At 38.8% G+C, this 15,889-nt stretch overlaps 1 protein-coding gene across 1 annotated transcript in view; it reads left to right on the top strand.

Annotated features, from left to right (window-relative positions):
- The window catches only part of FRK (fyn related Src family tyrosine kinase), a 49,822-nt gene extending 34,157 nt beyond the window's left edge, over window positions 1–15,665 (top strand). Inside the window, exons 5-8 of the mRNA XM_057390205.1 lie at window positions 5,397–5,555; window positions 10,391–10,576; window positions 12,747–12,908; window positions 14,803–15,665. Of these exons, the coding sequence (XP_057246188.1) occupies window positions 5,397–5,555; window positions 10,391–10,576; window positions 12,747–12,908; window positions 14,803–14,996 (701 nt within the window). The 3' untranslated portion in view covers window positions 14,997–15,665. The remainder of the gene's footprint in view (window positions 1–5,396; window positions 5,556–10,390; window positions 10,577–12,746; window positions 12,909–14,802) is intronic.
- Window positions 15,666–15,889: the final 224 nt, after the last annotated feature.

Raw genomic sequence — 15,889 nt, 5'->3', positions numbered from 1 at the left:
TAAAATTTTTTTGCAACTTTAATCAGTTTTGTTTGCCTTTGCCCCAGGGAAAGGGAATTGAAGTTTCTTTCCAAGATATTGTTCTACCCGGTGAGGTCTGATGAAGTTAACATCTCAACAGACTGGGAGTAGCACAGAAGATAAGGATCATTAAGGACCATTAAGAGCCTTTAACAGAACATCAGCTCCAAACCTCACCCCTGGCGTGGTCAAAGACACCTGATCTGTGAAAAGAGAGATGAGAATGAGGACCTACTTAGCATTAGAGGCCAAGAAATCCATATCCAATAGGAAAACAAATACTAAGAACTGTGTAACTTGTGACCAATGAACACTGAACCACTGAGTTTCTATGAGTTTTGACTGAGTTTCTTTGAGTTTATGAAAGATCTGGTAAAATTTATGTGTCATGGAATGYTTTTCTCTGCAAACTCAGGCAATATGTGGATGAAATTATTTCTGTTGCACATCCTAGCCTGAGCATCCTGGGCAGAAATAAAGTAATGTCTTGATTCTCTAACAGTAAAATGTTGAAGGGTTTTTGTTTTTCTGCAGTTTCTGTGACAATTTTGGGAGAAGTTTCTAGCAGCTTCTCACAGAAACATCCATGTAGCCTCCACTACCAAAAGTTTTCCATTTAAACCTAATACCTTCTGCACCTCAGTTCTGTGCATCACATATGCAAGAACTATCAYTAAAGTCCACATTCATCACAAACACTTCATGAACTTCATTAACATCAAGAAAAAGAATTCTCCACACAAAAACCGAAATACCATAATCACAACACCAAAGTCAACAATTTGCACACAATCCATCCCTTGTCCCTTCAGCACAATTACAGCAACTGGAATTCCCTGTGATCATTCCACTCTTTGCTCTCAAATGTCATTCAGTCAATGTTCTGTCCATTATGTCTYCTTATTCCTTTTACAATCTGCTGGTAAGTGTGACTATAAACAAAAAGATGTATTGATGTCATACTTCTTTTCAGATAATTCTCCTTGTTTGTTCACTTGTTCACTTGTCTCTGCTTTGGAGACATCTGTGACATTTTACCATCCAAAACCACAGCAATGGCTGTGTGAATGAGAAAACAAAACATAGAGATGTTCCTTAAGGATCATCTCTGACTTTTGAGCTGTTGACCCACAGTTTTCAAAGAGGTGTAGGGATCAGTAGATAGCAAAAGTCTAGAAAGTAGCAGTTGTTATTTCTGGTTTCRGTTCTGCACAGCATTGTCTTGATGCAGGTCCCTGAACATGTCATTTCACATTTCTGTTTTTATTTCCTCACTGAGACATTATTTTTTCTATTTTAGAAGAAATCACTGCAGAACGGATTTGCACTTTGTTCTGTGTTGAGTGTGATGGATTTTCTAGGACCTATTGTCTGGGCTAGCTTGCTTCTCCAGCTGTCAGCATGTGAAGCAGACATCTATCATCACCAATTAATTGTATCTGATAAARTTCCTTATGCTTGTTGAAATTGATGGACACATTTGTCACTATCATGTTGCAAAGCATCTTTCAAGCTTCRTTCTGCATGGAAGCTGTCCAAGCATGATTATTTTTTTTCAGGAGGCTTTCCCAAAATAGTGTCTAGGTTGGTCCTGTCAGTGGAGTTTTTAATAATATTTTCAGTTCTTCAATATGTCATCTCTTTAATACATGTGAAGTGTAAAAAGCTTTGCACACAGGGAAGCCCTCTGATTATCCTGAAGAAAAGATCCTTTTATTCCATTTAATTCAGTATGTGACCCTACACTCACTGGTAAGCTTGCTTCTGTATGGTGACAAAGCTGCTTGGGAACATTCAGATAAAGATATTCATCTGTTCATGTGAATAGGGTTTTTTTAGTCTCTTGTGTTACCAAATACTTGTTTTTTTATAATGTTATTTCTTYATTACTCATAAACTTCTTCAGAGGATCACAGTTATATGCTTGATGTAGTCTCCAAGTAAATTAATTTTGTATAAACTTCTTCAGAAGGCTAGACTCCTCTGAAGTACAAAGTTACTTTGAAGTAATTTGGGAAGGTTAATTGAAAGTTGCAAACAAAGAGTCTTGTGAAGGGTTTATYGAATATTTAAGGGCCATTTATATTTAGGCCAGTGGAATCTGGAAAATAACTGACCTTCCTCTCTAACTCATTTCCAGATATTCAGTGTTTATGTTAGAATGTGAAGCTTCTTCAGATCTAGAAGAAAATATTTCCAAAGAAAAGTTAATCAGAACTGTTATACCTCTTTTAAGTAGGCTTAAGTTAGAGGTGATTCCTGGCAAAGCAGCACAACATAGAACATATCAAAGAAAGAGATTCCAACATTTTTTTCTTAAAAATGACTTTGACATTTAGAAAAAAAAAATCACTCAGAAAACCAGATTATTAAAACCATATTTTCCTCAGGTTCTGATAAATTTATTCCCAAATTGGTATCTCACATGAAAGAAGCCTCTGCTTGTTTCAGTAAAGGCTTCTGTTAACTAGTTGTTTTATGACCAAGTGGTTTCTATCTACAGTAGCCTGCTTTTAATCTTGTGTTTACCACCACATCTGAAAATGTATATTTCATTAAAAACACACATATTCAGCTACAAGCTAAAACCCCCTCAGTTATTTGAAACTCCATGTGGCATGTGCTTCCTTCCTCAAAGGGATGTACCATAAATTCTTTGCTGCTATTGTCACAGGCTTTATCAACTAATTTCTAACAAGCATGTTTGGTTGCTTTTAGAGGCAGTTTTTAATTTGCTTATTCAGTTGYTAAAACCTAATTTTAGGCAGGATGCTCATAAAGACACTGTTAATTTTTTTTTCAGTTGGCATCCAATCTTCTTATTAAGCACAATATAAGATCTATAAGGCCTCTGGGGTTTGGGGCACTGTCTGATGCTTGTGCTATTTAAAGATATAAACTAAGTGAAACTGAAGGTTACATATGCTCTTTAAAACATGCAGGAAATTCTTATTGATCTTTTTCTTGTTTGTTATCATTATTGTYACTGTTATTTGCTTTTACAGTGTAGAAAAGGTTTTGCATCTATTCAGCTAATGGAAAACTTCCCTCCTGATCAGATCATTGAGAGTTGTCATATGTGAAAAACATGTTGCTTGGTTCCAGTTTGTTGGAAGAAGTTTATAGCATTATTAAACTGAGAAATTCCTTGTAGGCGAACTTTGATGGTGGGAACAAATCAGACTGTCATATTCTATGGGGTGAAGAAATCCTGTATAATGATCCATAGWGGGGCCATGATTTGGCAGACCCTAAGTGAGCAAGTACTTTATCCTTTTTAGGATCAACTTGTCAAATTTTGGCACTGATGCTAAATCATTAGTCACGCTCATGCRTTTGCTTTTGGAGGCAGAATGCTTCACACCGTGCAGCTTCTCTGTAGATTCCAGGTTGATTTTTATGATAATGCATATATCTTGAAACGAGTAAGCAAATGGAGCATARTTATAAATCAATATCAAAGTGAGTCCAAACCCTATAAAGACAGCCCTAAACTTAATCTTTTTTTAAAAAAAAAAAAATAGAATTGCTGGAAAGTTCAAGTAAATCTGTAAAGATTGTGCTATTCTAAGGAAAAGGACATACAGTAAGCTTTACAGATATCTGGGGTTTCTCTCCTTTGTAATCTGCTTTATCCAGACCCAGTATGATCATTTATTCTTCATGCAGGTCCCCACTTTCCTCAGACARTGACTAAAGAAAATGAGTAGAGCCTGTACCTGTTGGAGAGATCTATCATTGGCTTCTCACCATTTATTGATGGCATGGMAATCCATTAACTTTGACCATTCCTCCTAATGACATCCTATAAAGTGTTGCCAAATTGGGCAGTGTGGGATTGCCAAGGGAAGTAGGAGGACATGGAAGAGAGGAGCACCTGTTCCTTGCAATGTAATCTTTGCTCTCCTGAGCAGCAATGTCAAATGGCTCTTTTTTTTATAAAGTGTATGGCAGGAGCATTTCTGAGTCATTCCTCTTGTACAGATGCGAGGATATGAAATCWTTGCTATGTTTTGGGAAGTAGGTTGGAGCATTTTTCAGGAGGTGGYATTCAAGGTAGGTGTTGGGAGAACAGGCTGATTTTCTAGTTCATTTTGTAGAACAGATTTTCTGTTGGAATTTTATTGCTGAGCCATTTAACATCCTCCAAGAATTTCACTTAATTTAAACATCCCTGTTTGGAACAGAGTCAAACTCCCAAATGAACCTTATAGGTTACCTAATATTAAAAAAAAAAAAAACCATAAAGACTCTTATACTTGCAGCCTTGGCTTCTCAAATGGCTTAGTCTGCTTACTGAGTAAGATTAGCTTGTTTTTAAACATGACACAGAGCAGAATAACCTGGATAGCTAGATTTYTTTCCTCCCCAATATTCACTGTAATATTTTCTTAATTAAACTATTTTGATTTGGGAGGAAAGAGACATTTGAGAGTTGAAAAATTTCACATTTGTTTGTACAAGAATTTTGAAATAGATATTATTTACCAACTTCCTCAAACATCTGACAATATCTGATCACGACTGGATCTTTCATATGGAAAGCTTTGCTTTATTTGTGCATGTTTTCCTAATCAATCCCCTATTCAGGGCTTATGAGTTTTTATCCTAAATTTGACATGACTTTAGCTTCCTGTGGATTTCTGATTGCTTCTTTGACATAGTTTCTGCATTGGCTCCSTATGTATATGAATTGAACTAGAGGTGTTATGACCTTATGTAACATTTAAAAAATTGGCATCATTTACTGTTAAGACAKTTTGGCATTTAAGGGATTGTAAAATTAATGTTACATCTGTGCATACATTGGTATTTCTAATGGGGTTGCTATTACATGATCATTTTAAATAGCTATTTGTTTCTGTGTATATAAAATGCACACATCTTCTCTGCATGTGCTAAAGTGATTYCAGTGCTTTCAGGCTTTGATAGGTGAAGCTGAAAATATAGTGCAACAAATTTTTATTGCAGCACTAGTTTTCTCTCAGAAATTTTATGTTCATTACCTAGATGCTCTCACCTCAGTTTCTGGTCCTTTCATTAACCAGTTGTTTGCTTAAAATGTATCTCTTAACATTCTGGCCTCACTGTTTTTTCCTGTTTGGGGGAGGCCTGGGGGTGGTTGGTTTCAGCCTTTATATTTCTGGTGGCTGGGACACATATGTTCTCTGTCCCCACGCAACCGGCATGTTTCACTCATTAACTGTTTGTTTCAGCTGCACTGTCTGTTTTCTGTGGGAACTGTGAAGATTTGAGATGCTAATGTACTTTCAAAGACAGAGAACAATCTCAGTTTTACCCCCTTAAGACTGCCAGGCTGGTAGGAAGGCCTTTAATAACCTCAGCTTATGTTTTGTTATATGCTGTTGTTTCAGGTTCAATGGATCCAAAAGACTTTCTGAGGGAAGCACAAATAATGAAGAACTTGAGACATCCAAAGCTTATACAGCTTTATGCTGTCTGCACTTTGGAGGACCCAATTTATATTATTACTGAGCTGATGAGATATGGAAGTCTTCTAGAATACCTTCAAAGTAAGTAAATGACTATAAACTCATTTTAAGGGTGCTGCAGTTGTCGGCTTAGTAAATACGCTAACATAAAAGATAGAAGTACAACACCCTGGTTTAATATAAAAACTGAATTATTTGTCATGTGTGGGGGTGAGAAAAGTGGAAAGAAAGGTTTATGAATTTCTGATGTGCCAAAATATTTGAGAAGTAGGAAAGAATCACATTMACAATCTGATTCTTGCCTTATAATGGCCCATATTTTTTCACTAGGTTCTGAGAGGAGATGGGAACATACACAAAGGAATAAAAATATAAGTATCCAGAAGGATAGGTCATCATATTTGACATGAAATAGAGGCACTTCCACAAAATGTACTTAACAGCTTTGAAAACTATTACTAGTCAGGGGTAGCTTTTCACTACAAATTTGTCCCTTGCCTMTCTCATCAGGGCTTTTATCTCAGCAGCACTTCAAAGTGCTCTTTTGAAGGCAAATAATAATTAAAAATAAAACTGTACAGCCTGTAACAGACTAGCATAATGATTGCACTTTTCAATTCACTCCTGTTATTGGGAAATGYTTGATTCTAGTGCTGTTACCCATTTTCAGTTTAGCAGATGTCTGTGAGATGCTAAATGTCTTTAGAGCTGTAATGATCTCTTGAAGACAAAATGTTTRCCGCCATTGTCGTGCTGAATTTCTTCTCTGTTTCCAGCCCATAAAGCAAAGCCCTGTGTAAGACACAGGCAGCACTATCCACGACACACGCCTTCCCCCACCTTCTCTGCGGAACCATTTTTAAATGAGGCTCTGTCCACGCACAATTACAGCTAAAGAAATCTCTGACCCAGGAGCAGCCCTACCAGGAGCTGCCCAGAGAGGGTCTGCAGTGACCATGGGCCAGATCATCTACAGTTTGTAGGCATTTACTGACCAGAGGTATCAAGGCACAAATTTCCTTTAAATTCTCATATTTGGTGCCTTTGTGTGCAGATTGCTGCTTATCTGATTGAAAGAGCCTGGCACATCAGGAAATTATTGCTGTGCATGGGAACATTTATTGCACTGGAGAAATAGCYCTGAGAAAGCCAGGATGAGTCACAGCTATTGCAGAGGTAAAAATTTGCTGTTTGTGTGCACAGAGTAAACAGGTCCAGGGCACATCAGCGYTGCAGCYTGTATGTGGATCARTCACCAGTGCATGCACAGCACTCTRCTCCTTGCCCAAGAGCYTGSTCCTGTGTCTCTYCAYCAGAGRMTGTGGAAARTCAATTGGTTTCCAGGCAGCCACCAAGATATCCATAAAAATGTCCAGTTGAAACCCAGCCTAGTGGTATCCCTCCTTGTCTGGTGGCTGAAGCACAGGGAGGTGCACAGAACTAAGAGGTGGAGGCAGAGATCCAAGGGCTTTGATAGGTACTGTGGTGAGAGRGAAGTTGCTGCTGTCAGTGAGAATAATGAGGAGAGAGGTTTGAAGCTTGTATAGATCTKTGTGACTGTGAGTGTCCTGTATTGGCTGGAGTGCACAGCTCCTGATAAGTTTTCTTGAGACTAAGCTCTGCAGGGAACAGGAAAATATTTCCAGAAAGTTTCTGTCTCTGGGTGCACTATGGGTAAATATGGCAAACTAGAGCTGAGGAAAGTCCAGAGATATTCGTTGTTTCTACTCCTCTCCTAGAACTGCATGGTATGCTTTTCCAGCTCTAAAAGTYCCTAATATTTTATTCACAGTTACTATCACATTTCACCATAGTGACAGCTACTTAATAGTGATGGACATGTGAATTCCCTGTGCACACTGTAAATGTACTTTGGGAGAGTTCATGACGAACACTGCTATGCAGAGTTATTGAGCTGCCACCAATATGAGAAAAATGCTCCTGAAAACTTTTCTTAGTAATTGGAAGTGAATGAAATTGTMATAAATGTATGAGTGCTTTTATCAGTTCTGATAGACCTGGGGCTTGTTCTGGCAGGGACGCAGTCTTGAAGTTCAGTGAATTATTATGGAGGCAATGACCTCACTGGAGAAAGTGCCACTTATTTATTTTTCTCTTTTTTTAGTGTTAGATATCTGTCAATGAGAATATTTTCCTGTCTTTTCTMTATAAGATATTGTGATTGATTGCTTAGAACAGGGTGCAGACCCCAAGACTTCTTTAATATTTTCTCTAATAAATTTTTCATATGAGGTTGAGGGCTTTGTTGAAAAATATTAGTAAAAAAGGATATGGAGTTGCTACATTTTCTTAATCAGTTAAGGAATAATCCATGGGAAGATCTTTTAAATTTAGCAGTAGTGCATGATTTTGAGTGCTAAAGTTGAACATAGACATAGCTATATGAACATAGATATATATACATACATAAAAACTTATAACAGCCTTCCAGTACCTAAAGGGAACCTACAAGAGAGCTGGAGAGGGRCWTTTTACAAGACCAGGTAGTGACARGAYRAGGGGGAATGGCTTTAAACTGAAAGACAGGGGGTTTACATTAGGTAATCACATTAGGTGATTCTTAGAAATTCTTCAATATGAGGGTGGTGAGGCATGGGACAGGTTGCCTAGACAAGTTGTGCTTGAACTTGTGTGCTTTGTCTGGCCCAGCCCAGAGTTTTGGAGGTATTGTGAGAAATCTTTATGAGGCAGCCATGCATGATTTACCCTTCAGATCCCAAAGAGACCCATGATTTCATCCTCTATCTCTGTGCGTAGTTGTAGCTCCTGATCAGCTGAGGCTCCTCCTTAAAACGTTTCCTTCTTTAGCTCCATAACAGCTGCATTGCAGAACCATTTTACAGAGGGTGATCATCCAAGAGACACTGGAGCTCTCGCTCTCGCCAGAGCGAGAGTGGCCTCTCCCCCTCCCTCAGCCCACAGGCTAAAGGCAGTGGGTCAGGCCAGCCTGGTGTTCCAAAGAGGCCCCAGGGACAGAAAAGTTTTTTCAGCTGCCACTTTCGTGTTAGAGGTGGATCTCATTCCCTGTCCTTTATCATGGTGMACCTGAGTGTCCTGCAGGGAATAAAGCAGGGAGGGTTTAGCTCCAACTCCTGTTCAGCACTGAAGCAGATCATTAAACACGAGGCTGATGAATCATCCCTTTTCCTCTTGACATTGCTGTTTTCTGCTTCTGGAAGCAAGCTTAAGTCAGGCTGTCCTGAGCATYGGCAGACCGGTGACAAAACTGTGCTCAAGTTTTTTAGCATCCTTGTCTGCTCTCAGCAGCAGATGAAGCTGTGTGAAAGGGAACATTTAAAATTTTCTCATGTAGGCTAACTTCCAAAACGCAGKTACTAATGCAAAGTGCTTGTACACATTTAGCTATTTTCCCATTAAATACAACATGAGCTTCATTTGTGGATTTATATCCTTGTCTAGGAAGTTGAATAATAAATGTTGATGCCCGCCAGTTATCAGAACTGCAAATCTTCAGAGTATTGTATTGTTGGATTTTCACACAGCTCAATTTTTTATTCCTCTCTCTTTTAGACGTCCAGGCAATATGAAACATATGTAAGAGAGGAAAAGACATTCTGAGTCAACAATAGGAGTAAATAATCTTAGTGTTGGATTATCATGACAATGAGTTTAGTCTCAAAAAGGGTAATACACATACAGGAGAAATTTAATAATTTTTTTTTTTTTTTGCCTATTCATGTCAGAACATCCAGGCGAGCAAGAAATTCAAGGCCTGGAGATTGCAGAATAGATTAGTAAACAATGGAATTTYACACTCTTCTTAAGGTGGGATTGCAAGGTTATGAGAGATAAAATGCCAGAACAGGAGGGGGCTRTGTAAAACAATGCTAAGACACACTGTCACTGAAAATCAATTAAAAATAAACAACAGAGAMCTGGCAGCTACAAAAATTTTATTTCTCTAACACAGAGGCAGTAAGTAGCTCACCTGATGAAAAGGGAGAACTGCCACTAAGCYCAGCAGCAAGCATTCAGCTTTTAGATATTAAGATTCTGAAACAGAAAGTTGAAACTGAATTGTTAGAGTCTACAGAGGCAGGAACTCATGCTTCAGTGCTGCAGAATTTGGGATTGGGTGACAGTGGTCCTTGAATGTAACACTGATTTGGTTTAACATGGATTACCTTGGGGYTTAAATTCTTTGCTATGTGGAGCTTGGCTTGTTGTCCCCAAATTGCTACAAAGGTTTGGTTTGATTGCCAAATCTCAGTTTCGGGGATTTACTTATTTTAGAGTGGTGGGAATACATATCCATTGCTTCAAAAACTTCTACTGGAGAAGCAAGCAGCTTGAAAACAGTTCAAGGAGTCCTACTSTGGAGCAGCAACAACAGAGATAACAGCGTGAAGCAGTCAAGTGGACTGGAAAGTGAAAATGAGAGTTACACTTGACAGCAGACGGTATTTTTCCTAGTAAGAATCATTGGAGATCAGGGAACAAGGATAATTCTGTGCTTTTCCATCTTTAGTCATCTCTGGCTAYGGCCACTGGGTACTGACATTAACTCTTACTCACGGTTTGGAACAGTTTTATGCACCTGTCAGAAAGATGCATACTGTGTTACTATCAGTAGAGAAAAGATTTTCTCTTTGGACTGTGTCAGCAGCTCCTTCCCAGCCTAGATCAACTGTTGCATTAAGTATCTACTCATTTAGAGAAGATGGGACAGGCAATTTTASTCAGTAATTATGAAATAAGTAATGTCATTCACTAGTCCCTGTCATTTGGCCTTGTTGTTACTTTATTGTGTTGCGTGTTTTTGTTCATTCCTGTTGGCTGCTTTTAGCACTCAGGTTTTCAGTTATTTCAGTCTGAAAATCTCARTCTGAAATCTGTAAATATTACGTTGTTCTTGTCATCTTCTTTTTAAACAGAAGACGGAGGCTCTCAAATCTTCCTGGCACACCAAGTAGACATGGCTGCTCAGGTGGCTTCTGGGATGGCTTACCTTGAATCCCAGAACTACATCCATCGGGATCTGGCAGCCAGGAATGTTCTTGTTGGCGAACACAATGTTTACAAAGTGGCAGACTTTGGACTTGCAAGAGTTTTTAAGGTAGGTTGTGAGAGGGTTAGTTGTCTCTGCTTTTATCTCTGGAGAACGAGGTGGAAGAGGTTCACTGAAGAAGGAATTGGAGCCCCTGAACTGCAGGATTCAGACAAAGGCTACCCCAGCGAGAAAAGGACCTATAACGTGTTCATGTGTATCTTCTACCTGTGTTATCCTATGCAAGGTTAGAAGTTGTCCTGTGCTTTTGTGTCCGTCTGAAGGATCCTGGTGTCTGCTTCCCACCCAGCCACCCAGGAAAAAGCCTGGCAAGCAAAACCYTTTGCTGGGAAACCTTTATCCACAGTGTCTGCAAGATGGAGAGGAATGGTGGAAAAATTATAGACCTGGGCCTGTAAAGGAAGGCATATACAAATGTATTGACAGCTCTTCTGTCCTTGCTCACTGCCCCACTGCCTCCATGATGCTTGCAAACTTAGGTAGCAATCATAAAAGGATCTTATTCCTCTCCACAGCCAACAGCAAATTTCATAAAGTGAGCTCTCAGAGCTTTAAATCTGACGCAATTGCAAATTCTTTGCCATGCATTGTTTTGCATTTTTTTTCCTCTAGCCCTTGAAGGCAGAGAATGCCAAATACCACTGACCAAAATCTCCCTATGAAAGAGCTGTGATTCAGAAATGAAATTTCCTACCTCTGAAAATGATTTAATCAMTGTTGGATATATTTAACTTGCCATATTTTAGGGATTTCAATATGTAATCCATAATTTCTGAGGTCTGTGTTTGTTTGGGTTTTATTATATATTTATGTTGCACTGAGAAGGAAAAACAGTGAAAAAAATCTTCTGCTTTTGGTTTGCTTTTTCCATTCAAGCAACAGAAATTGAAGTTCATTATAGAATTGGATTTATTACATACTGRAGTAKAGAATAATGGCTTAACAAAGGCATCAAGGGACTTTGAAAGTTCTATTCACTTAATTTTGTTTTTTCTAAATATGCATAAGTTCACATTGCAAGTTTTTAAACATAAAAATATATATATTTGTACATGCAAAACACCCACAATGGATATTTCTCTTCTGTCCTCACTAGAGAGARCAATAATTTACAGCTGTTGACATTTCTTGTTAAAACTGAACTTTASTAAAATATTCAGTCATAGAGTCATTTGGGCAGACATTCTTAGGAAAATTTTGTGTCCTAAGCCAAAACACTAACATGGTCACATACAAAAAATTAAGTGTGAGAAATAAAATCTGAATTTTCACATGCGTTATGTATTACAATGAAATAATTTYCTGTTTCTAGAGATGAATTTTGTGGTCAAGATGCCAACTGTATCAGTATAGAGATATACATTAGTAAAAACTAGTATTTTCAAAACTATTGAGCACTGCASCTGGGAAACACATTCTGTACTAAACAATCAAAAAAAGCAAAATCTGGTGTACATTTGCCTGGATTTGCATGTGAAAAAACTTGACCCAGACTTGGGGTTGATTTGTGTATACTAAACCACATGTAGGAATTAAAGAGAARAAAAATGTTCACAAAATTTAGATGTCTGTGCAATAAGCCTTTAAGAACATGATTCTACAAAATTGCAAGTCAACAGTTTTTCTGTGTGTCTTTCACCTACACTTTACATTAATTTGACACACTGGAAGCTAATATGTTAATGTGGATCAGTCAGATTTTATCCTTTGGTCCCCAAAAACCTGCTTAAGTGACTGTTATCAAAGTCAATGACCCGTCAACATCACAATAAATCACAGAAGAAAGGTTCCAAAATTCATTCGCTCTTGCTTTTGCCTTTCCTGTTTACTGAAGACCAGACGCGGAGACATTTTGTCTCTAGTGTCAGCAGGATGTTTCCACTGCCACTCCTGACAGGCTTTTGAAATCCTGCATGCCAGGYCCAAAATTCACAGTAACAAATCATAATTAATCAGGAGCCACTCCAGTGCTGTGTGTTTTCTTGGTGATCACTTCTTGAAGGGATAAATTCTTTAGAAAAGCCTCTGATGAAGCCTCTTCATTTCTCAACTGCGAAACCAAATCCAGTGATAGACTTCAGAAAATAGATGCTTACCTGAAAGACAAGAGTTTGGTTAAAAGGTGATAAGATTAAACATGTGTTGAGCCTGGTCAGATGCTTAAGGACTTTGCTGAAGMAGATCTGAAATCAGGCTTGCTTCGTTTCGCCCGTGACAGGTAGAAAATGAAAACATWTATGAAGCTAGGACGGAAACAAAACTCCCAGTGAAATGGACAGCTCCGGAGGCAATCCGGTACAACAGGTTCAGCATTAAATCAGATGTCTGGTCATTTGGGATACTTCTGTTTGAAATAATTACCTATGGGAAGATGCCATATGCTGGTAAGTACTTTTACCTCAGGAATGATGTCTAATTTTATCTTCTTTTCAGAACGACACAAAAAAAGAAGGTTGAATGCCTGTACTATGGAATTRTTAAAGGGTTAAAACTTTAAAGAGAGAAAGAAAGCTGTTCAGATGAGGTCCATTTAGTGGGTCAGACCTTCTGGCTTCCCCAGGCTCCCTGGAAGCTTTGCAAAGGATGTGATTAGCACACATTCAAGCTTCCTCTTGCTGGAATCAACCTGTGCTGCACAGGCACCTAAGCCAGCTGGCTCTTTTCCTCCAGCATCAGATCAAAGATGTCAATTCTTGGAAAATGGAAAAAAGGGAAGAAATAAAGGAAGGGCYTTTTATTCTCCAACCTGCCCTTTTTTAATTTTTTTTTTTTTAGTATAACTCATGGAAGAATAGATTATGTGTGAAGCACTGCAAAAGCACTTCAGGAAGAAAGTGTCTGAAAAATAAATTAGGGTGTTTTTACCCCCTTCCCTCATATTTGACTATAGCAGTGAAATATCTTCATAAAGGAAAGGATCACAAGAATTAAATAAATTTAAAAAATAAAGTGTCACCAACCTCAAAAGTAGATATAGTAGTCTGAGAGCAGCTACTCTTTCTAGTGCTGTGAGAAATGCTTAGGGAACTGTGGCTCCAATAACACAAGATATCAGTGAGATGATTGACTGACTCATTTTGTGATGGTGAGCAGARCACAAGGAAAGGACTAAAGCAAAAAAAGTTATGTTGCATCCATACAGGCCTGAGGGGTGGTGCGTTACCATAAACTAAATTTCACAGGGTCCCAAACTGATATTTCCTGTAAAAGGAAAAATTGATTTTGCTTTTTGATTCCCACCTTCACCTCCTGCAAAACTGTTCTGATGAAAAAAAAACACAAAGCAAAATATGCTGAAATCTTATATAAGCCATAGGTGTGTTCATATGAACACATAAATAAGTGATTTTAATATAAACAATATGTAACACTGTGGCTCTGGTTGTTGTCTGAAAATGCAGTCAGTGTTACCCGTTTGCAAAAGCATAGTTTATCTGTATCTTGAATGTAGAAAATGTCCTTTTGCCATGCCTGCTTACTTATTTGGTATTTATTACCTCCAGGAGTTTGTTCTCAGTAATCAGCTGGGAGAAGAGGCTACATTGATTTGTGGTGGCAGTGGGTGATGTGCAGAGGAAGCACCATTCAGAGATCTAGGGAAAAGAAGTTAAAACACAATTCAAGATTTAATTTAAAGAGTGAAAAATAGGAAGGGAACAGGACAATAGTCTTAGGATATAAACATATAGCAAAGATAGGGGAATGGTTTATTCTCCATAAATAATCCTGTGGTGACATAGGAGGCAGGATGCCATTGCACACCTGTCCTCCAGGATACTTAGGGCTGACTTTAGGGAAAAGTTTTCAAATGTGAGGAAAAATCAGCAGCAGGATGGTTTTCTTGAGAGATTTTGTAGTCAATGAGACTAGAGGGATTTAGGAACTATTTAAGCTAAGTAGATGTCAGAAAAAATTTGACAAATATGAATGGGGGAGGAAAAGCCTCAAATGCGGACAGACTTGTTTGTGGTGCCTTGCAGGTGGCGCAGTCAGGGTGAGGTGATTGGGAAATGTTGGAGGTGATTTTTAACTGCTGGTAAACAGTAAGAGATGAATCCCCATCTCTGGAAGTGTTCAAGATCAGGCTGGAAGAGGCTTTGAGCAACCAAATCTAGTGGAAGGTGTCCCTGCTCACAGCAGGGGTTTGGAACTTGGTGATCTTCAAGGTCCTTTACAACCCAAACCATTCTACGGTGATTCTCTGATGAAGAGAGGGAGGAACTCATGGCAYCCCTAAGCAGTCCCTGAGTAGCCTGATGAACTCATTTTGGCTCGCAGGTATGCCAGGACACCAGGTGATCCAGCTGCTGGACGATGGGTTCAGGCTGCCCCAGCCCGAGACGTGCCCYGCGCCGCTGTACGAGATGATGCTGCGGTGCTGGAGCGCCGACGCCGGCGAGCGGCCGACCTTCGAAGCGCTCTGCAAGCAGCTGGAGGGCTACTTCGACACCCAGTCCTATTCCTATGCCTAGGCCCAGGCCATGGGAAGTGAACCCTCAGGAAGCTCCCGAAGGACGTATTCTAGCCAAAATGGCTAACGGGAGCTGTGGAATCAGCCTAACCCCCCCAGGTGTGGGGGTTATTTGGGGGTGCTGAGGAACCCTGGTACATCTCATCCCCTTGCTGATCCTCAAARACTCTTGCTGCTGACAGGTGTTTTGCAAGACAAAGCATCAGGAAGATGGAGGGGTCGGTGTTCCTAAAAAATAAAATGTCTTCTATTTATTTTAAAATAACAGRTTGCAAGTATAAACAAATTAAATGTGACTAGGTAAGTAACTACCATAGCTTTTTGTCATATCTTTATTGTAATAATTATTTGCTGTTACTTAGATTTTTCATTCCTATCAGTTTGTTCTCATGAAGGAATTTGATGGCTCGRCACAGCAGGATCTGTGCTCCCAGAGTCCTCTCATTGTAAAAAATAAAAGTAATCCCGTGGCTGTGATGACTCTGATTTGGCAGAATCCAAATTAATTGCCTTGTTTAGTCTTGGAAGTACATGTTCTTTTGCTATATATGAAAATAAACAGATATTCATGAGAGAAAAGGAATTATTTTGTTTTATGGATGCATGGGGTGATCTTTTTATACTTTGTCTACTGTACTGCTTTTACAAAAATAAACAAAATTGTTATTAGATTCCTGAAGCTCTTTGTTCTTAAGATTATTAAATAGTGCTACAGAACCTATGGGTTATTGTCCATTGAACTGTAAAGATTGATTTTATGATTCTTAATTTTAGCSATATARGAGGAAAAGATATTTTRGCATGAACTCAAGACTGTCTCAGTRTTTTAGAGTGACAGCCTTTTCAATCCTGCTCCCCCAAACCATGAACCGGGCAGGTCTAGTAACAGAGTTT

This window comes from Malurus melanocephalus, unplaced genomic scaffold (assembly GCF_030028575.1).
Source record: "Malurus melanocephalus ecotype Western Australia unplaced genomic scaffold, MMel_1.1 scaffold_23, whole genome shotgun sequence".
In the NCBI taxonomy this organism is placed as follows: domain Eukaryota; kingdom Metazoa; phylum Chordata; class Aves; order Passeriformes; family Maluridae; genus Malurus; species Malurus melanocephalus.
The sequence above is the reverse complement of the archived record's forward strand: the minus strand, read 5'-3'. Positions and strand labels throughout refer to the sequence as shown.